We start from the raw sequence: 22,496 nt of genomic DNA, 5'->3' as shown, positions 1-22,496 counted from the left end.
TGACATCTTTAACATCAGTTTGAACTAAATTCAGCCATAAATCCGTGATGCCATATTCATCATGTTATGTTCATAATAACGCTCAAAATATGACTGACAAAAAATGATCACGTCAGGTGAAATCAGGTCTTCTAACATTTCATCCTAGCCCCCTTTCATCCTGTCCTGCGCATGCGCCTGGCGGTCCGCCCATAATTTCATCCCACCTGGACGTTCTGCAGTTCATCAGTGCAGTATTTATAATATGGTATTTATAATATGTTTTATTGTGTTTTAAATGTTAATTGCTTGATTTAACTGTATTATATAATCCCATCTTCATGTTTAAATTGTGCACGTTTGTACAATCGTACAAATCGTCCAAAATATGTTTCAAACGTGTGCATAGCAGTCTATCAGATTATTCTAGCTACCTGTAGAGTAATTTCGTTAATGTCATTTCTCTACTAAATCACTGGTTTAAGCATTAAAAGTAACAAATAACGCGCTGTATAATTTCCCTATGAGTTGCTGCCTCTCTGGCTGTGGTTTCGACAGCTGTGTCTATAACTATGCGCTACGGCAGGACATTTCGATAAGGTAGGACAACTCGACAGAACACCGGAACAGCCTGGAGTCAGTCTCTAGCTCCCACATAGGCATACGGTCAACCCCTTGAGTTTCACAGAACTTTGCAGAACTTTTCGATCTTTTTCAATCCTCAAAATCCACACAAACACCTCCCACCACTGGAGTGAACAGTATAGACAGCCCCGGTTACTGTAGGAGGTCGTGTCTGAGCACCACTTCAGTACGGGGCGAGTTTACGCTCTGGAGGGAGACGTAGCGACCATTACTGTACATTATTATTTTTGTCGAGCTCTATACAAAGACACGTAGCTGCCTTAACAAAAATATATCCAGAGAAAACAGAGAAAGACACCCGTTATTTATGATACCCACTTGTCCTCTCGTGGGCTCCGTCCGTATCAGCGTTACAGAGGGAGAAGTCTGAACACACTGAGAGTCAACGGTCCCTGCGCACTTCCCCTTGCGGTACAGCCTCCACTGGATCACTCGTCTTCAAGCACGCAGATCCAAGGTACTTGAGCCTGCCTACCTACCTACCTACCTACAAAGCTACAAACGTAACATAATAGCAATAAACCGTCTGGTTCAGGGGGAAGGGTACATTTGCCCAGCGCTGCAGCTCACAGAGTGTGGACCGGTTTCAAGGGAAGGTGGCTAGGGATTCAACTTGCCGACCGGCATGCGCCCTAAAGCAGGGAACAGTATTCCGCCAAAACACGACCTGTAAACTCGTTATTCCATGTGGGATTCCCTCTAGTTTTGATAAGAGTCCGATACTGCGCCTGAACAGGTAACTAACACCACCGTAGGCGTTTGGCCATGTTTTTTAGTCTGTGAAGTCCTGCTTAAAGGTAGGCAGTTCCACTTTTGTGCGCTCCTGAACCAGCGAGACAGGCTAGCCAGTTAGGTAGTGCTAGCTAGCTTGCTAGCAAACTAGCTGGCTAGCTTGCTGGACCATTTGTAAAGCAGGGCTGCTTCTGTAGGTTATTGTAGCCCAATAAGCACAACCCAAACCACCGATTTAAGACTTAAACAGCAGCAGAAAGACTTGGTGTGACCATGCTGATGGCTCAGTGTTTTTATTTATTTATTATTATTTAGCTAGTTATTTTATGCTATGTTCTCTTGTCGTGATGTTTAAGATGATTTCTGTTGTTACTTATGTAGCTAGTTTAAAGAGCAGGGTGTTTTCCCTGTCATCATCCACGTGTTGTGGTCTGGCTGCCATGCTTAATTATGGCTTTTATAATGATTAATAATGCTCATCATGGCAGTGCACTAATTTCCCATGTAAATCTGGAGTTTTAAAATCTGCATTATAGGTTGATAACACTGGTTTCACTGTCAGTCATGTCTTGCCCAGTTGTCCAGTGTAGGAAAGTGCCCTGACCTGGAAGAGTCATCATGAGAAATTTCAGTCACCTTCAGATTCAGATGTGTATTGTTTTGTTTACTATGTGTGTGTTTTTTTCCCCTGTGGTTTTGCAGCCTGCTCTTAACCTGTCCAAGTTTATTATCTGTGGCCGTGCAGCGATGAAGAATGAAGAGGAGGACGAGGAGCTGGACATGACGGTGGAGGAACTGCAGTGCTGGGTGCAGTCAGAGGTGGATAAGAATGAGCTGCTGGTGCAGAAGCGGACACAGCTGGCACAAGTGGAGGAGTGGGTGAAGCAGAAAGAGAGGAATGCCACCTACACCCGCCTGCTGTACAACAGCGCCTGCGAGTGAGTACCTTCAGCTCATGCCAGCGGACACCAGGGCTCACATACAGTGTCGGGCAAATGTTTGGGCACTCTGGTCAAATGACCAGATGTTTTATTGTTTTTCTAAGTGTAACTAATTGTGCAAAACCTGTACGTTACTTGCTAAATATAACATGCTGGGGGAAAAAAAACCTAACCTATTAAATATGCCATGTTCCGCCTGTGTATTATTGTGTGATGTTTTAGTTTTACGCAGTTTTAGAGTGAAAAGAAAAAAAAAACATTAAAGGCCAGTCATTTTAGGGTCTTTCATGTTGTCAAGTTTAAGAATACAGAGGCTGTTCAGGTCTTGGTTTGAACTCTCCTCAGCAAATCAGCTGTTCTGCTGAAATGCAAGTGGAGACGCCTACAAGGCTTTAGAGGACAATGTGACACTGTCTGTGCTTGTGTGCTTTGTGAGTGTAACCCTTTTAACAGGTTGACCACATACTCTAGTCTGTGAAAAATCTCTTTTTAATGAATGAAAACATACAGTTATATATGCAAAAGTTGCATGACATTTTTATGTCATCCTCTGTATGCGTGCAATCAGTTTCACTGGTCATCATCCTGTCGCTAGGTTAGTTATGCCGGTGGTCAAACTTTGGCTTAGCTGTATTCTCAAATTTATAGTTGAAGTTATAAGCTTTGGTACTCCAGCCTGTACTTTTAGGCTGAGTGTGTGCTCAAATGCTGTGTTAGGATATAAGTAAGTATGTATGTAAGCACCCCCTCTGGGTCACGCTTGTCAAAATTCGCAATTCAAAAGGGACAATTAAGAAACCTCGCATGCATACACACACTGACCTTTTGGGCCTTGGGGCAGTGGTGGCTCAGCGGTTAGAGCGCTGGGCTATTGATAACAGGGTTGTGGGTTCGATTCCTGGGCTCGGCCAGCTGCCACTGTTGGGCCCTTTACCCTCTCTGCTCCCCAGGCTGCCCACCGCTCTGGGACAGCAGACATTCAAGAGCCAATGTACCCAGCAAGCAAAGCATTTCATCCTTGTCCTGCTTTTCTGCCACCACCTTCTTCTACTGTGACACCTCAACCTGGCTCCATTTTATTTTGAATCAGGTCAGTCCTCGAGTGCGAGTCTGTGATAAAAGGGGTCTATGGAATGCTGGGATTAGAATATCAAGACACGGACTCGGAAGAAGAAGGTGCCAAACCAAAAGAAAATGTCATTCAGATCCCAGATGATTGTGATGAAGAGAGTGAGGATGAAGATGTCCACGCAGATGGGGATGATGATTATGTTGTCATTGATTTGGGTGGTAAGAACCTTCTATATTTTGTTAGCAGATTGTTGTTACAGGTTATTTTACCTTTCATAAATGTGTTGGTTTAAACATTTAAACATCTGAATTTTCATTATAATTAATGTTATGCAGGCAAAATAAATAAATATAAGAATATCAATACAACTTAAATGCTAAAGTTATATTCTTGATGACACGAAAATGTATTGTAATACTTAATAACCTGAGGGTATCCTGGACATTACACTTACTTGTCAAGTTTAATGATATTGACACCCAAAAATAGGAAAAGAGAAACCTGCTGCATTGAGGATGCAGTGAGACAGCATGTTTTTTTTCATTTCCTAAAATCCTTCTCTCCTCATACATCTCCATTGAACGCCTTGCGCTTCAGCTGCGGTTCCAGATTCATCATTTGAGAAGAAGCCAACAGTAAGAAGATTTTCGTTTTTCATTTTTAGGCCTACTTTCACAAAAATGCAGAGTGGGACAATGTCTAAAATGGTTTTGTTTTTTGTGTCTTCCCTGTGTCTTTCAGGTTGAGGAATTGTCTGCAGGCATTCACATGTCTTCTGAGCTGTCCAGTAGTTTCCTGCCAACTGTCAAGACCAGAGAGTCCCCTATACCCATTAGTAGTTCTCTTTCACCTGATGCCATGTCTCCTACACTTTTCAGACCCATCAGTTTACCATCAAAGAGGGAAAGCAGCCCTTCTAGAAGCCCAGAACCATTCGACAGTTTATCATCCATCAAGACTAGAGAGTCCCCAATACCTATTAGTAGTCTGTCACCCAGTGCCTTCCCAGTGACTTCCTTCACACCGGTTATTTTTCCAACAAAGAGGGAAAACAGCCCCACTAGAAGTCCAGAGCCATCAGACATTTCATTGCCAACCATCAAGACCAGAGAGTCTCCAGTACCAATTAGTAGTGCTCCATCATTTGATGTCTTGCCTTCCAGAATCTTCAAACCTGTGTCTTCGCCAACAAAGAAGGACGCTGTCCCATCTAGAAGTTCAAAAACGTCTAACAACGCATTGCCAACCATCAGGACTAGACAATCCAGTGTCTTGAGTTCTCCAGCGACTCCCAGAAGCACCTCACCCATGAGTTGCACTACCGAATCCACTCCATTGACCATACCTAATACACCCATGAGTAATGCAGAGCAGCATGAAAACAGTGTCAGCAGAACCTCTGCTCCTGAGAAACAGAACCGTGAAACTCCGGCGCGTTCTGAGGCACTCAATCAAAGGCCAGTCTCAAGCAATACAAGCTCCAAAACACTAACCTCCAGCTCAAAAACCACAGCTGGTGAAACCACAGCTGGTGAAAAGGCTAAAAGCACCAGTCTGAAATCTGCTAACAAGCCTTCAAACGTTGTAACCAGCAGCACCACAACGGCCTCGACACCTGCTGCTAAAGCAACCTCCTCTGTCACTACAGCCAGCCCAGCAACACCTAGTACAGCTACGTCTAAGTCTTCAGGCACTAAAGAAGGTTAGAGGTTTGGTTTTGTTAATTTTGCTTCCTCAACATTGAGCTCTTCTTGGTTTCACTCTAAACTGTCACCATCTGCTCCTCTTTATCTACACAGCATCGGAGTCACAGCATGTATGTGTTCAGAAAGAGGTGGAGCTGAAAACTAACATGAACGTTCTTGGAAGGCGGAGGACTAAAACATGGCATAAAGGCACAATTTTAGATATCAAAGAAACAGGTAACAGCTGTTCTAGGGAAGGTGTGGTTCATTTGATCAAGCTCAAACATTACACTATCAGTAAGATGATTTTTTTAGTCTTCAGAATGTCAACCCTCTCTTACTTCATTGGCTTAGGCTGCCTAAAGCATGAAATGTTTCTGTTGGGTCTGGGTTTAGTAGGTGACTCTGACCATTTCTGCTTTTCTCTCTTTTCTTGTCCCAGAGTCTGGAAACAGGTATAAGGTCAAGTTTGAGGGTGATAAAGGGAAAAGTATGTTATCTGCTCATCACTTGGCATGTGTGGGTGCTCCTATGCTGAAGGATTTGTTTGTTGGTTGTCGGGTGGTGGCCAGCTACAAGGAGGAAGGCCAGTCTTGGCTGCATGCTGCTGTAATAACAGAGATGCCAGACCGCAAGAACCGTATGAGGTATGTGTTTGTTTGTTATTCTAAGCTTCACTTACCACAGCTGTTTACTACTTGTTTATCTCTTTGTCTACAGTCCGTAGTGGTCAATATAACAACATATTAAGATTATAATGGTTAATGTTATACCACAGTTTTAAATCACAATACTCTTGAGTGGTCCAGTGGACTAAGGCACTCCTACTATGATCAGAGGATTGCTGGTTTGAGTCCTGGGAGTCAGAGAGAGCACAGTTGGTCTCAGGGGTGGGTTGATGGAGCTTTAGCCCTGTAAAGAGTTCAACAACTAACACCAGTGTATAGGAATAGCATAAACTGCAAAATAGCAAGTAGCTGCATAAAAGTTGGGTTATTACTTCCCATAGCTTTCTTTTAATGTGGCACCATTGTTTTCATGGTACATATGTCCATTTCAACTTAATTATATATACTTGAGAACTCCTTCTCAATCACATAGGTTGTTTTCATAATATGTCTTCATCCACACTTGAACTGGTGAATATTTGTCACTGATGTCTCAGGTTCATGGTGTTTTTTGATGATGGCCATGCAGCCTATGTTTCCTTGCCAGACCTTCATCTAGTCTGCAAACCAAGTAAGAAAAGGCAGACACATTTTTTTCTCTCTCTCTTTACTAACTCAATAAGGTGCTAGGTCTTTAAGGGCCATTAAACAATCCCTGAAAGAGATCATTTTGTTAAAGGTGTTGTTTGTGTAAAGAACCTTTTCTAATTTTAAGCAGTTGATGTAAAGGTTCCTTACCACATTAAAATGTTGTTTAAGCTCACATCACTTGTAGAATAATAGTTTCTTTATGGAACCAAAATGGTTCTTCTGTGGTATTGCTCAAAAAAACATTGTTTTGAGTGTACGCAAACTAACACTTGTGCATTGTACTGTCTCCACAGTGAAGAATATGTATGAGGACATAGAGGATAAAATGTGTCGTACAGAGGTGGAAGAATACCTGCAGGCATATCCAAACCCCATCTTTGTGGTGGTACGGGTAGGGCAAGAAAGCAAAGCAGAGCGTGATGGTGAATGGGAAGACTGCACCATTAGTCAAGTAGATGGTAGCTTGATTCAGATCTGCTATGCGGTAAGAAGCCGGCTGTTTACTCATCTCGAGTTTTAGGGCCCAGCCAATTTGAAATGTTTTCCCTTAGTATTAATTTTACAGACATAAAAAATTCTAAACAGGCAGTTAATATCAGCAGACTTGATGTTGCATAGACCTGTCGACTAATATATATCCATTAAGCAGTACTGTGGAAAGCTGTTGAGTGATTGGGGACATTTTCATGTTAGGAATGAAATATGGTGACAGAATTGAGCATGCAGTAGTTTTCTGAGAATCACAAAGCTAAGCATAGTTAAAAAGTATTTTGAAATCAGTTTAATCAATTACAAATTCCATAAGACTATCCCAGAGTGTTATTTAGGACAAAAAGTGCCTAATTTACTTTTTAAAAAGCATTTTACACTTTCATAGGTTTAGTGTATAGGCAACACTAAGTCCCCCTTGAATAATGGCTTCAGAAACATTTCTAAATGATTCATTGATTAAAAAATTTACACCATGTATCAACAGTGTGTATGTATGCATATGTATGAGATTCTAGCTCTTGATCATTTGACCAATGTCTCATCCCCATCCACACACATTCAGGTATTAAAACATAGCATTTTTTAGTTTTTAAAAATGCTTCTGTCAGGATGTTAACTTGCACATTGTTGAGTGGTAAAAGCATTTGTGCCTGGGTGATGCTGAGACATCTGAAACACCATGGCAATGGATAAACAAACAAACACAATTTTTTTTTCTTCTGGTTTTGTATTTTTGTTGTTAGAAAATGGGCCTCAGGTTCACACTGTAGTTAGGTCTGTTTTGGCCATTACGCTTGCTTATTGATGAATTTCACATTAAACTTTGAGGTGTTGGCACCCTTTTTCTGTGCAATGCATGCTTTCATGTATTCTAGCATGCTCATGTGAGGGTTAGAAAAGAGTGTGGATGGGACCATAATTATCTGGTTAAGACCATGGCTTGTTCACGATCATTGTTAAGAAAGGCCTTGCCATGCAAATCGAAGCTATTAATACTCTGACTCTTCAACCTTAAAAGAAAAGAAAACAGGGGGTGTTCACAAAGCAGGGTAAATTTGTCTTTCGGTTTCCATCTTGTTTCAGAAAGACAAAAAAAAGGAGTGGTTGTATAAAGGCTCAAATAGGTTGGACCACATCCAAAGAATCAAGCAGCGGATGGCTGGGCAAAAAACAGAACAGGCTTCAAACAAAGGTTGAGTATGTCTGTTTATAAGAACGTGTGAGAGAGAAGGCGTATTCACAAGAATATTATTTTCACATTTCTATTCTTTCTCTTCCTCTCCTTCTGTCTGTAATTCAGTTGGATGTGTCGCAAATCAGAATAACACAAGACCTCCCGCAGCCACCACCACTACAACCACCTCTGCCAAAGTTACCACACAAACCGTTGCATTAAAACCTACAACTCCGAGTGTCTCCCAGGCTGTGCCAACAGCTACGGCAAAGACTGCCACCACAACGCTTATGCAGCCGAAGATCGTCCTTCACAGAATTACCTTGCCTGCGACTTCCTCGTCAACTGGCACCATATCAAAAGCCAACCCAGATACAGAACCCACTTTAACCAGTCTCGAGAACAAAGGGTGAGAGCTTGCACATAATATTAATAATAATAATAATAATAATAAATATTGTATTCATATGCAGATATTAATGAATGAAGTCATTAATTAATTACCAGTTATTGTACCATAACATTTGGTCCGGTCTCTCCACAGTACAAAACGACCTGCCTCTGCAGAGTTAGACATTTACCAAAGCGCTCCTCTGCCAGTTGTTGGGCCTTGGCTGAAGTATGTGCCTCACCGCTGCTGCCCAACCTGTCTGGAACGGGTGAGGCCGGAACAGAAGAACCAGCACCGTGGCCAAAACCCGCTGCTCATCCCTCTTCTTCATGGCTTTCGCCGCATGACGGCTAGAAGACGTCTGGACGGGAAAGTGAGCTTTGGGGTATTAGTGGGGTCACTGGAGTGGGGTACTTTTTTAGTACAGCATTTGGTAAACATTTACTCTAAGCTTTAATACTCCAGTGAGCTATTCTTTATATAATGACCTCAAGTCTGATTACAAGTTCAGGTCACTGACGGTAAAAAATCGAGCCGCATTTCGTATTTTGAGTTTGCGTTGCAAGTTTGTGACTTGAGTCAGACTCTATTCCAAGTCATGTGACTAATTTGTATTCCTTAAAATAAAGTGCTACCAGAATAACCCTACCAGTTGGCTTCAGTTAACTAATCTAATTTGAGGTAAAAGTGTATTGTTTGGTTGGTTGTTTATTTGCCTGTTGACTGTTCACTTTTTGTTTATTTTAAAGATTAATCTTAGGACAGAACCTCTTGTTGGCTTGACGCTTTGCCTCATTCATTCGACACGTTGACAACATCTCTCTGACTTTTGATCTCTCTAGATGTCCTTTCACGTTTTCTACCGCGCTCCATGTGGGCGGAGCATGTGCGAGATGGAAGAGGTGCAGGACTACCTGTGTGAGTCACGTTGTGACTTCCTCTTCCTGGAGATGTTCTGCTTGGATCCTTTTGTGCTCGTGAAAAGAGCCCTGCTCCCCTCCTCCATGAGCAGCCGGCCTCATTTGTTCTTACCTGACATCTCAGAGGGGAAGGAGCTGGTCCCTGTGCCGTGTGTTAATGAGAGTGACTCCACCCATCCACCCCCTCTGAACTACACCAGACACAGAGTGTCTGCCCCTGGGGTCTCCATCAACACCAGTCTGGACTTCATGGTGGGCTGTGACTGCACTGATGGCTGCCGAGACAGGTGTGTGCAAAAACATGGTCAGATGTGATCAACAATCGCGATTGATGACGTCACAGCATTAGTGTGTGATTAGGGATGCTACTGACCGTGCCATTTTACAGCAACCTACACTTTCTTTTAATTAAAGTAGGTAGCAGTGTAAAACTCTCTACCTCATCACTCAAATCCTGTCAACAGGTCACTGTAGTGTAACCTCACTTAATCACATGGTTGGGGAGGTTTACTTTAAAAATGGATTCCGTTACAGATTACGGATTACCTGGTAAAAAGGTCCTTGTAACATATTTCAAAAGATTACTGTGTTAATGTGAAATTAATGTTAATTTATTATGTGCCTGAAGCTCTTAATGCAGCAAGGCTTATTACATACTAAGATGTTTTACTCTGTAACTACAGGGATGTCTTTACAAACTGGTGGGGCTGTTCTTTGGTAATAGAAGTTTGTATTAACACGTGCAGCCGACTGATGGGCATTATGCTTTATAAGGGTTAAATTCCAGGATGGTCTAAAATGGTCTATGCTGCTTTTTGCTGGTGGCCAGCTATGCTCAAAGGCATCACTTACACTTCAGATTTAATTATAATGTTCTTTTATGTTCTTTTTATTTTCACATTTAAAAATTAAAAAAATGTTCTGTAGAAATTTTTGTCTAGGGAATGCATTTTAACTTACTTAATTAATAGACACCCAATTAGTGACACTGGGGAAGGCTGGACTAAGGAGGTCATTGGTTCTGTATCAAATGGAGGGAAGATTCTTCCCAATTTGGAAGTAGCTGAAGTATGCATAATCATATAATAATGCTTCTATCGCAGGAGATTATAATCCAGAATCTGGTTCAGTTGAGGTATGGCCATGGGCAGGTTGTGTAGATTTAGCGATGCCACCACTAATCCAAATTATACAGAGTAACTCTGATAGATAAATATTATTACAAATTGTGAAAGAAAATGTTCATAATTCTAAGTACTTCAAACCTTGTACAGTTCTTAAAAAAAAAAGATTTTTAAAAATCTTACGTTTAAAAAGTAATTGCATGGTGTGCACTACATCCAATGCTAACGATCAAATCTGCTATCTTCAGTTATGTAGATAGTATGTTTCTGTTATTACACAGACTTTGGTTCGATGTATCATAGTGTATTGGGTAGCACTATAGCCTCCAACTATGTAGGGTCCTCAGTTCAATTTTGAGCATAAATGTATTTAGTGTTTGATTTTATTTCAGGGTTAATTTTATTCACATTGAACAAGCTGATTAGTTGATGTACACATTCACATGAAATAAAACAAATGCTTATTCTAGTGTATTAGTAGTAGTAGTAGTAGTAGTTGTTAATGAATAAATGTAATTTGTGGAGTAGTGCTGGTGTGCTGTTTCCTGAGTTCTGCCAGCTTTCTTTTGGCTTAACTAGAAAAGTAATTTTCTGTTTATAGATGTGATTTGCGCTAGGTAGAAATTGCTACTGTAATGTTTTCTGTTTTTTTTTTTTTAGTAATTTACATACTTATTATGTAAATTATAGTTATTTGCCTAATTACACTTTTGTAGTATAATAATGAATTTGTGTAAATTGATGGTTCAGTTTTCAACTGGCAGGGCCTTTCTAGTACAGAGGCAACACGTAACCTACTTAAAAGCCGTCCTTAATTTTGGAGACTAAGAAGGCTTTGGGGAAACACTCTCAAAACTGGCGTTCTCAAAGCTGTTTGTAAATTTCTCAGGTTAACTGTTGGAAAATATACCCCAGGACAATATCTACATTTGTTTCTAAATACCTCTTTTTTTTTCATTGGACTGGACTGTTTATTAAGACTCTTCTTTTGACTTCTCTTAAATCCCTTAATGTTCTTGCTTCATTGATTAATCAGTTAATTAAACAACATGCTGAGGATAAATCCCCGCATCAGTATTATTTTCTTGAATCAGTATCCTCTGCTGGTAGAGCAGGTCAGCGTGATGTGGTAGGATTGTGAATGTCTGTGTTGTCACTGCTGTGTCACAGGTCAAGGTGTTCCTGTCACCAGATGACCATAGACGCCACGTCGTTGTTCACAGGTGGTCCTGTGGATGTTAATGCCGGATACACACACAAACGACTAACAAGATACGTGCCCACTGGGTGAGAATCCTCTGTCTGTCTCTCTTTGGTTTTGCTAAGTTTTTCATGAGGACGATGCGTGACACATGCGGTCATGTAGTAAAAATGTTACCTTGTTGTTTCTTTATTCTATCTCTCTGCAGAGTGTATGAGTGCAATCCGCTCTGCCGCTGTGACCCGTGGATGTGCAGTAACAGACTGGTGCAGCATGGTCAGCAGCTCCGTTTACAGCTCTTCATGACTCAGCACAAAGGCTGGGGCATCCGCTGCATGGATGATCTCTCAAAGGGAACATTTGTATGCATTTTTACAGGTAGGATGAAGGCTACGCTGCATGTCCTAGTGTTTGTGGACACCCCTTCTAATGAATGCATTCACCTACTTTACATTGCACCCATTGCTGAAACCGATGTCCATATCCATACACACACCGTCTTGTCCCTGGAGAGAAGGACTGCCAATAGAATAGGACTGCAAAACTCAGCTTTACATTTTCCATCTTGCCTTTGCATTTGTGTTTACATATTTGTACCATAATCCCTCACCCCACCCATTGCATTTGTTTTAGTGCTAAAACATTCGTTCTGATGCTCCCTTTTCTCTAGGAAAAATAGTTACTGATGACATGGCTAGCACGGAGGCTGTTCAGTCTGGCAATGAGTACTTGGCTAACCTTGACTACATTGAAGAGGTGGAGAAAATGAAGGAGGGTTATGAAAGTGAAGCCTTTTGCTCTGACACAGAAGAAGAGGGTGACAAGAAAGCACTTGTACGGATGACAACTGTATCATTAAAGAAGCATAGCGTGCCAACAAGGGACTGTAGCAGTGGTGAAGGTACTGAGTGTGTGTGAGAGCAGCAGAAATGGAACAGAAATACTATAGATCTGAGTGATTTCTAAAAAAGAATTATAATCTGTTGAAATCAGTTTGATTTCTGTTCCTCTTCCATTAGAAATGACGGTTACTAAGCAGAAGAAAAGGAGTGAAGGAACAGTGAATAAAAGTAAAGCAAAGGATGCTGAGGATGTGACTGACCATTCTGAAAATTTCTCTGATGATATGGATGATGAGGATTATAAAGTAAGCTTGGAAGAAGCCAAATTCTCAGACCCTGACTATCAGAGGAGCTACATCACACGGAGGAACGCCAAGATTCTGAATGGTGAGAACTAGATGTTTTCAGACTTTTGCCAAATATAACAAACTGGATGGACCTAGAAATTAAGTGGTGTCATTCCTGCCTTTACTGACATTCTTTTTCAGTGTGAAGATATGCTTGCGGCATGTGCACATTCGCAATGAAGACATGTTTGCGGCAAAAACCACAACGCTTGTGGAAGCTTCACATTAGGAATGAAGATGTAGCCTACTCATTCGATCTGAACACAATCACATTAATCCATATTTCAGCATAAATAAAGTGCTTAATAATCCTCTCTGAGCTCAACAGTAGCAACAGTGTGTTTACATTGCCAAATAAAGCCGCTAAGATGTCACTAGACTCTGTAAAGAGAGTGACCTACAGGTGGAAGTTTGGGCCAAACTAGGTAAGATGATTCATTTGTGTAAAAAAAAAAAAAGATTAATCATGCGCACTAATTATTTTACCTTCTTTTTTCCCTACCAGACTGTAAAAAACGGTCTATAGACAGAATGTGAGGCTGCTACTAAGTGTGTTTCAATAACAGCAACTTTTTTTATGTGACTGTGTTCAGTTTGAATGAGTAGGTTACGTTTTTTTTTATTCCGAATGTGAAGGTTCCACAAGCATGTCTTCATTACAAATGTTCATGTACCGTCAGCATATCTTCAGTTCGCATGACTACATCTTCGTTCTGCAACTGCATGTTGCGCAAGCATTTCTTCAGGCCAAAAGAGAATGTTAATAAAGGCAGGAATGACCCCGCATAGAATTAGAATAGACCACTATTAGGGTCACATGGGAAATGAGGACACCCCAACACTCCCTCTAAAGAACCCTTCCTATTTTCATAGATGTTAAATAGGAATGCTTGGAAGCAAGAAAATCTGTTTTTCTATGTATTCTGTGTTTCTTATTTTCATGCGTACCCAGTTCATGAAGACTCGCTCAAAGACGGCCATCCTTTACTTCCGAAAATTTCAGCAGAACAAACAGAGGTGTCCTCGTCCATGGCCAAACAGATGAGGAAAGAAGGTGATGCATATATATGTGTGTGTGTGTGTGTGTGTGTGTGTGTGTATATATATATATATATATATATATATATATATATATATATATATATATATATATATTTTTTTTTTTTTTTTTTTTTATATATACATAATATATATATATATACTTAATATACATAATATATACAAAATGTGATTTAAGGCAGTTACAAGATAGCATTAGCACTACAAAAGGGCCTTGATCTGAATCTGTTAATGTTCCCTTTCTCAGGCCCTGGGGAATCTGCGTTGGGGTTTGCCAGGAAGTCCACACGCAATTTTGCCATCAAGTCCAGCCACAGGAGGGTGAAGCAAGACGTGCCCAAGGAGAGACAGACTGAAAAGAAGGCTGCACACTGCAGAAGGAGCACACGTAGCTTGTTCAGTGATGAGAGGGCCTGTTACCTTATTGACGCCAAGCACGACGGCAACATAGGGCGCTATATCAATGTGAGCAGAATGGAGACGCAGAGAAAGAGACATGCAGCCTATGGAGGCAGTCTCTTATGTGTTAAGGAGCCAGTAGCTGGGGGATGCAGCTTTTTCCGCCCTCTATAGTGATTATTCCTAGCTGTATATAACACCAGGCGGGCACATGTTTCAGTGAGCTATAGTCTGACATGTATCCTGCTCTCAGTGGCCAGTAGCAAACAATTTAGCAAGATAGGTTTGTCAAATCATGTATACCTCCCACATCCATGCCCAGATCTGAAATACTGTCCTGATCATTCATGAATTTTAAATATAAACAGTGCCCAACTCCACATTCTTTTTGTCCTACATGTACACATGTACTACATTCTCTGGAATGATTGTGCTCCATCCAGTACTTTTGGGATGAGGTGAGGTGATGATTAGGGTTGGGTTCTATACAGTATAATAACAGTATACTGTATACCCCGGTATTTAAAAATGTTGACTGTATCTCAAAATGAGGACAGTATTTCAAAATTACGACATGTCTGATGTGACAGATTTCTGTTCTAGTTAAGGCCAAATACGATTATTCCTCCATGTGCATTTATAAGAGCCAGATTGGGGCGCTGTAAGAGCTCACTGATTGGTGGCGTCTAATCTAAACTTGTCAGCTTTCAGCCTCAGCTGGTCTGTGCTGTGGTGTTTAGGGCGCTAGCTAACCTATCTATATATATATATAGCTAGATACTTCTAGCATTGCAAAACTATTCCAAACACTGCAGAACCTGTCTCAATTTGCCTTTCTGTTTCTCCCAACACCAGATGCTCGACATTGCTCTCTCAGACACTTTGTCGGTAGCTCAGCAGAACTGAGCTGTCTGATATCTTGGCACTTGCTCGATCTGAGTCATTTTCTTCTAGACGTTTATAAATGGGCTTTCTGTCAGCCAGACATGAATGTGTTCTGTAGTTAGCAGGAGCTGTTATGAGCTAAGGCTAACCGCCTTCTCACTCCTGATTCAAAGCAATTTAACATTTGCATTTGTCAAACTGATGATTTAACACTTATTGAATGACACTTCCACTTAGTTCATCCTGTGAGCAAACTGAGTTTTGTATTTGGTGAGGTGAGGTGGCTGAGGTGGTACAGAATACAATCAAATTCTCACAGCAATGCTCCAAAAAGTAGAACGACTTTTCTGGACAGTAGAGAAAAGTGGAATACACTCTCCCTTTTAAATAACCTTGGTTACAGAAGTAATAATGAATGAGCGAGCAGGTGGTCCAATACTTTTGTGAATATAACAGAATATAACAGGGTGAATATAACAGGGTAGATCTATGGCTGCTTTACTGATTATTCCACTATGCCCACTTTGTTGACTCGTCTTCTCCTCTCCACAGCATAGCTGCAGTCCCAACCTGTTTGTCCAGAATGTCTTTGTGGACACACATGACCTTCGCTTCCCCTGGGTTGCATTCTTCACCAGCAAGTGAGTGGGCTGTTCAGTCCTGTTATTTTTGCTGTTCTGGATGTAAAACACTTTCAAAAGCAATTTAAGAATTCTGAGTTCAATTTATTCCCTCTCCTCTGTCTCTCTCTCTTTTGATCTTAGGCGGATCAGGGCGGGCACCGAACTGACGTGGGATTATGGCTATGAAGTGGGAAGCGTGGAGGGGAAGGTGTTGCTCTGCTGCTGCGGCTCGTCTGAGTGCACTGGGAGACTACTCTGAGCGCACCTTCTTCAGTGAACTGGACCTCTAGGCATCACTGATGAATCTCTGTTCTGCTTTTAGAGCAGAGCTGTCCAATTCCACGCCTGCTTGTACACACAGTCTTAACATAGTAGCTAGCTTTTAGCTACTGCCATGGTAGACTGAGTTGAATCTTGTGTGTTAGGAGAGGAGAACTGACAGTGCTGGATTATGGGCCTTTGAGGGCAGGGATGGGCACCTCTGTTTCTAGAGTATTGTTTATTGTCTAGTGTTTTCTAGAAGACCAAGAATGTTGGAGATTGCTTCAGTGCATGCTGGTTTCTGGCTTTACTGAGTCTGCTCTTCATGCTGTTTGTGTACATCATGTAGCAAATAAATATGTTAAATGTTTTTGAATTACAGCAGACTGTTGGGTAGGCTAACCTTCATTATGTTTATTTGGATACACAATATTTGTTAATAAAAAAGATGTGAGTCTTCACTGAATGAGATGCGTTGTTTTTCGGAACTAGTGATGGAGCCTTTCGCTGGCGTGGCAAAACAAAAAATTAAAGCAGGGCTACGTTTATTACAGAAAATGGTCAAACATGAAAAGAAACAACCAATTATCTGCTCAAGTTAAAGGTTGATGGAAACAACAGGGATCCTTCCAAATTACCATGAAACAAATGGCCCATGGACATTGATGTGTGGTCAAGAAAGTCCAGACACATGTGAACGGGCCCTAAATGTAGCTGCTGTATTTTTATACAGATGCTGTATAAGTTCCGCATGCCATTGGGGGGTCAACCAGGGTGGCATATGGTGGCAAATTCCACCATTAAAGAAAGCCTTGCCACCTCTGCTGCCACCCCAGTTGGCAGCGACAAATAAAAAAAAAAGGTTTGGCCAGTTTGACATTTACGTGCAGGAAACTCCAATGTCCGACTGCAGTGAACGAAGCACAAGGTGGTGTCAAAGTGGCAAAAGATTAGTTGATTGATTAGTTTGGGAAACTGAGTGGTGCAAAGCAAGGGAGCCAGGAGTCGTGAGGAAAGGAGACACGAGTGGAAAAGGAAAAAACTGATATACTATCCATCAATAAATAAAATTCGAATGAAAGCACACAGATTCTTTTGGCCGTTGCCTGAACAGACAAGGATTCTTTTAACCATTGAATGAATAACCAATGATTCTGTTAAACATTGACTTGACAAACAGTGATTTTTTTTAAAAAAGTGACTAAACAATCATTCTTTTAACAATTGACTGAACAGCCAATTATTATTTGAACCATTGGACGAACAGCCAAGGATTTTATTAACCATTGACTGAAAAAACAACGAGTCTGTTAAACATTGACTGAACAGCAAATGATGCTTTTCACCACTGAATGAAAAGACAATGCACTGCTTTCCTCAATGCAGAACTGCATTGAATACTGTACCACTGCTTTCACTTTGAAAGCTTGAATGTTCAATTTATTTCATTTTATGAGGATAGCTACTTTTCTGTTGATGTTCTGTGCACATAGGAAAATGTTAGATTTTTTATGCTAAGGATTAACAGCTGCTTCTATTATATTGTTCATTTCTGCGAAAAACATTTTGCGCTTGACATATTATCTGTAATTTAAAGTCTGTCCTATAAATTCTGTAAAAACCAATCTCCACACCTGTCTACTGTATTTATCGATTACCCTTACTAAAGCATACATTGTAGTGGTGCAATAATTAGTATACACTGTGTAGAAGTGGCAGCGCAGGGAATGAAGGCTTTTTTGTCAGTTCCTGTGGCGCAATCGGTTAGCTTGCAGTACTTACACAGCAGTACTTGTGAAGGTATGCCGAGGTTGTGAGTTCGAGCCTCACCAGGAGCATAAGTTTTAAAAACTGTATGCTGCTGTTAGAGATGTTTCCCTTCTCAAGCAATAAAAGAATAGAAGAGGTAATTGCTCAAAAAACAATTTGAGTCAACATGTCAGAACAGCATAGGCAGCTAACACATCAAGAACATTTATGTCATATTCATCAACAACCAAGTGTAATGTCCAAAGAATACCTAAATAAACTGTGAAACCAAAGCCCATTTTCTAGAAAAGATTTGGATTTTAAACAGCTCTGACGAAACAACCAATGATTCATTTAACCATTTAAAGCATTGACTGAACAGTCAACAATTCTTTTTTCGATTGACTGAAAAGACAATGCACTGGTTTCCTCAATGCAGAACTGCATTGAATACTGTACCACTGCTTTCACTTTGAAAGCTTGAATGTTCAATTTATTTCATTTTATAAGGAAAGCTACTTTTCTGTTGATGTTCTGTGCACATAGCAAAATGTTTGTGATTTTTGATGCTAAAGATTAACAGCTGCTTCCATTATATTGTTCTTTTCTGCAAAAAACAGTTTTTGCTTACATTTTGCACTTGACATATTATCTGTAATTTAATGATTGACCTAGAAATTCTGTAGAAACCAAACTCCACACCTTTCTGCTCTATATAGCTAGTAACCTTACTCATGCATACATTTTGGTGGTGGAATAATTAGTATACACTGTGTAGAAGTGGCAGTGCAGGGATTGAAACATTTTTTGTCAGCTCCTGTGGTGCAATCGGTTAGCGCGCTGTACTTATACAGCAGTACTTGTGAAGGTATGCTGAGGTTGTGAGTTCGAGCCTCACCAGGAGCATGAGTTTTAAAAACTGTATGCTGCTGTTAGAGATGTTTCCCTTCTCAAGCAATAAAATAAAAGAAGAGGTAATTGCTCAGAAATAATCTTGAGTCAACATGTCAGAACAGCATAGGCAGCTGACGCATCAAGAACATTTATGTCATATTCCTCAACAATCAAGAGTAATGTCCAAAGAATACATAAATACACTGTGAAACCAAAGCCCATTTTCTAGAAAGGATTTGGCTTTTAAACAGCTCTGACGGAACAAGATATGATTCTTTTAAACTTTGGCTGAAAAACCAACGATTCTCTTAACCATTTAAAGTATTGACTGAACTGTCAACAATTCTTTTTTCGATTGACTGAAAAGACAATGCACTGGTTTCTTCAATGCAGAACTGCATTGAATACTGTACCACTGCTTTCACTTTGAAAGCTTGAATGTTCAATTTATTTTATTTTATAAGGATAGCTACTTTTCTTTTTATGTTCTGTGCACATAGGAAAATGTTTGTGATTTTTCATGCTAAGGATTAACAGCTGCTTCCATTATATTGTTTATTTCTGCAAAAAACAGGTTTTGCTAACATTTTGCACATGACATATTATCTGTAATTTCATGTTTGTCCTATAAATTCTGTAGAAACTAAACTCCACACCTTTCTGCTCTATTTAGCTAGAACCCTTACGAACGCATACATTTTGGTGGTGCACTAATTAGTATACACTGTGTAGTAGTGGCAGTGCAGCGATTGAAGCATTTTGTGGTCAGCTCTTGTGGTGCGATCGGTCAGCGAGCGGTACTTATACAGCAGTATTTGTGAAGGTATGCCGAGGTTGTGAGTTCGAGCCTCACCAGGAGCGTAAGTTTTAAAAACTGTATGCTGCTGTTAGAGATGTTTCCCTTCTCAAACAATAAAATAAAAGAAAAGGTAATTGCTCAGAAATAATCTTCAGTCAACATGTCAGAACAGCATAGGCAGCTAACACATCAAGAATATTTATGTCATATTCATCAACAACCAAGTGTAATGTCCAAAGAATACCTAAATACACTGTGAAACCAAAGCCCATTTTCTAGAAAAGATTTGGCTTTCAAAGAGCTCTGACGCAACAACCGATGATTCTTTTAAACTGTGGTTGAACAACCAACGATTCTCTTAACCATTTAAAGCATTGACTGAACAGTCAACAATTCTTTTTGTGATTGCAATAATTAGTATACACTGTGTAGAAGTGGCAGTGCAGGGATTGACGTACTTTTTGGTCAGCTCCTGTGGCGCAATCGGTTAGCGCGCGGTACTTATACAGCAGTACTTGTGAAGGTATGCCGAGGTTGTGAGTTCGAGCCTCACCAGGAGCATGAGTTTTAAAAACTGTATGCTGCTGTTAGAGATGTTCCCCTTCTCAAGCAATAAAATAAAAGACGAGGTAATTGCTCAGAAATAATCTTGAGTCAACATGTCAGAACAGCATAGGCAGCTGACGCATCAAGAACATTTATGTCATATTCCTCAACAATCAAGAGTAATGTCCAAAGGATACATAAATACACTGTGAAACCAAAGCCCATTTTCTAGAAAGGATTTGGCTTTTAAACAGCTCTGACGAAACAAGATATGATTCTTTTAAACTTTGGCTGAAAAACCAACGATTCTCTTAACCATTTAAAGCATTGACTGAACAGTCAACAATTCTTTTTTTGATTGACTGTAAAGACAATGCACTGGTTTCCTCAATGCAGAACTGCATTGAATACTGTACCACTGTACATACCGCCTAGCGCTAGCGCTAATGCTAATGCTAAGGAGGCACTGTGGGAACTGCACGGGGGCATCAGCGATCTGCAGACCAAACATCCAGACGGGCTGTTCATTGTCGCCGGAGATTTCAACCATGCAAATCTCCAGTCAGTCCTCCCTAAATTCCATCAACATGTGGACTTTGCCACGAGAGGAGCGAACGCGCTGGACCTTGTTTACACAAACATCCCCAGCGCGTACCGGGCGGAGCCCCGCCCCCACCTCGCGTTCTCGGACCACATGTCTGTGTATCTGACTCCAGCATACACACCCCTCATCAGACGCTCCAGACCAGTTCAGAAGCAGGTGAGAACCTGGCCGGCAGGAGCCATCTCTGCCCTTCAGGACTGTTTTGAGTGCACTGCATGGGACATGTTTAGGGAGGCTGCGACAGAAGGCGACTCTGTTAACTTGGAGGAGTACACAGCATCAGTCACTGGCTACATCAGTAAGTGTATTGATGATGTCACTGTCTCCAAGACCATCACCACACGCCCAAATCAGAAGCCGTGGATGACTCCTGAGGTGCGTGCGCTACTGAGGACCCGCGACTCGGCCTTCAGAGTGGGTGACAAGGCGGCCCTAAGGAAAGCAAGAGCCAAATTGTCACGAGCCATCCGAGAGGCAAAGCGCGCACACGCCCAGAGAATCCACAACCACTTTAAGGACACCGGCGACACACGGCGCATGTGGCAGGGCATCCAGGAAATCACAAACTACAGGACAATGCCACCGTCCTGTGACAGTGATGCCTTCCTCCCCGATGCCCTGAATGATTTTTATGCACGGTTTGAGGCACAGAACAACACGTTGGTGAGAAAGACCACACCCAAGCCGGACGAGCAGGTGTTGTGCCTGACTGCAGTGGACGTGAGGAAAACTCTGCGCAGAGTCAACCCACGGAAAGCTGCAGGACCAGACAACATCCCCGGCAGAGTGCTCAGAGAGTGTGCAGACCAGTTGACAGATGTTCTCACGGACATCTTCAACGTCTCCCTGCGCAGCTCCACTGTCCCAACGTGCCTCAAGACCACCACCATCGTCCCCGTGCCGAAGAAGTCCACGGTGTCCTGCCTCAATGACTACCGTCCCGTAGCTCTCACGCCCATCATCATGAAGTGCTTCGAGAGGTTAGTCATGAGGAACATCAAGAACCAACTGCCCTCTTCATTGGACCCCCTGCAATTTGCATATCGTCCCAACCGCTCCACGGACGATGCCATCACCACCATCCTTCATCTCTCCCTTACCCACCTGGAGAAGAAGGACACCTACGTCAGAATGCTGTTCATAGACTTCTGTTCAGCATTCAACACCATCATCCCACAGAACCTCACAAGGAAGTTAAGCCTGCTGGGCCTCAACACCCCCCTCTGCAACTGGATCCTGGACTTCCTGACAGGAAGGCCCCAGTTAGTCCGGTTCGGGGACAGCAGCTCCAGCACCATCACCATGAACACTGGGGCACCTCAGGGCAGTGTACTGAGTCCTCTGCTGTTCACCCTGCTGACTCATGACTGTGTTGCGAAACACAGTTCTAACAGCATCATAAAGTTCGCCGATGATACAACTGTGCTGGGTCTCATCAGCAAAGGCGACGAGTCAGCATACAGAGAGGAGGTGCAGCAGCTGACAGACTGGTGTACAGTCAACAACCTTCGCTGGAATGTAGAGAAGACCAAGGAAATGGTTGTTGACTTCAGGAAATCAAGACCGGACCACTCTCCGCTTAACATCAACGGCTCCTCTGTGGAGATCGTTAAGAGCACCAAGTTCCTTGGTGTCCACCTAGCGGAGAACCTCACCTGGTCCCTGAACACCAGCTCTACAGCCAAGAAAGCCCAACAGCGTCTCTACTTCCTCCGGAAGCTGAGAAAGGCCCGTCTCCCTCCACCCATCCTCACCCTCTTCTATAGGGGAACCATAGAGAGCATCCTAAGCAGCTGCATCACTGCCTGGTTTGGGACCTGCACAGCCTCTGACCGCAAGTCCCTCCAACGCATTGTGAGGACAGCTGAGAGGA

At 41.8% G+C, this 22,496-nt stretch overlaps 1 protein-coding gene and 2 non-coding genes across 3 annotated transcripts; all 3 read left to right on the top strand.

The window, feature by feature from the left end:
* Positions 1-1,256: 1,256 nt before the first annotated feature.
* Positions 1,257-16,490, top strand: setdb1a (SET domain bifurcated histone lysine methyltransferase 1a). The gene is made up of 21 exons (XM_072675587.1): positions 1,257-1,360; positions 2,059-2,294; positions 3,388-3,587; positions 3,967-4,004; positions 4,111-5,071; positions 5,169-5,291; positions 5,497-5,701; positions 6,220-6,293; positions 6,607-6,797; positions 7,889-7,997; positions 8,106-8,388; positions 8,524-8,743; positions 9,213-9,577; positions 11,585-11,701; positions 11,824-11,993; positions 12,286-12,516; positions 12,635-12,844; positions 13,757-13,858; positions 14,111-14,328; positions 15,700-15,788; positions 15,912-16,490. Exons 2-21 carry the CDS (start codon positions 2,104-2,106, stop codon positions 16,027-16,029), a joined length of 4,215 nt encoding a protein of 1,404 aa, XP_072531688.1. The 5' UTR covers positions 1,257-1,360; positions 2,059-2,103; the 3' UTR covers positions 16,030-16,490.
* A 2,103-nt stretch (positions 16,491-18,593) lies between these two features.
* On the top strand, positions 18,594-18,686 carry trnai-uau (transfer RNA isoleucine (anticodon UAU)). Its single transcript is given in 2 exon segments — positions 18,594-18,631; positions 18,651-18,686. It is a non-coding gene; the product is annotated as a tRNA-Ile (tRNA).
* A 1,255-nt stretch (positions 18,687-19,941) lies between these two features.
* trnai-uau (transfer RNA isoleucine (anticodon UAU)) lies at positions 19,942-20,034 on the top strand. Its single transcript is given in 2 exon segments — positions 19,942-19,979; positions 19,999-20,034. It is a non-coding gene; the product is annotated as a tRNA-Ile (tRNA).
* The last annotated feature ends 2,462 nt before the right edge of the window (positions 20,035-22,496 follow it).

This window comes from Salminus brasiliensis, chromosome 3 (genome assembly GCF_030463535.1).
Source record: "Salminus brasiliensis chromosome 3, fSalBra1.hap2, whole genome shotgun sequence".
Classification (NCBI taxonomy): Eukaryota; Metazoa; Chordata; class Actinopteri; order Characiformes; family Bryconidae; genus Salminus; species Salminus brasiliensis.
Note: the sequence above shows the minus strand (reverse complement) of the source record. Positions and strands in the feature narration are given on the sequence as shown.

What these genes read in the sequence shown, in the direction of transcription:
- setdb1a (XM_072675587.1), top strand. Translation starts at nt 2,104, where the DNA reads ATGAAGAATGAAGAGGAGGACGAGGAGCTGGACATGACGGTGGAGGAA. An exon ending in TGATTCAGATCTGCTATGCG is followed by an intron (nt 6,798 to 7,888) that starts GTAAGAAGCCGG and finishes ATCTTGTTTCAG; the next exon opens with AAAGACAAAAAAAAGGAGTG. An exon ending in ACAAGATACGTGCCCACTGG is followed by an intron (nt 11,702 to 11,823) that starts GTGAGAATCCTC and finishes ATCTCTCTGCAG; the next exon opens with AGTGTATGAGTGCAATCCGC.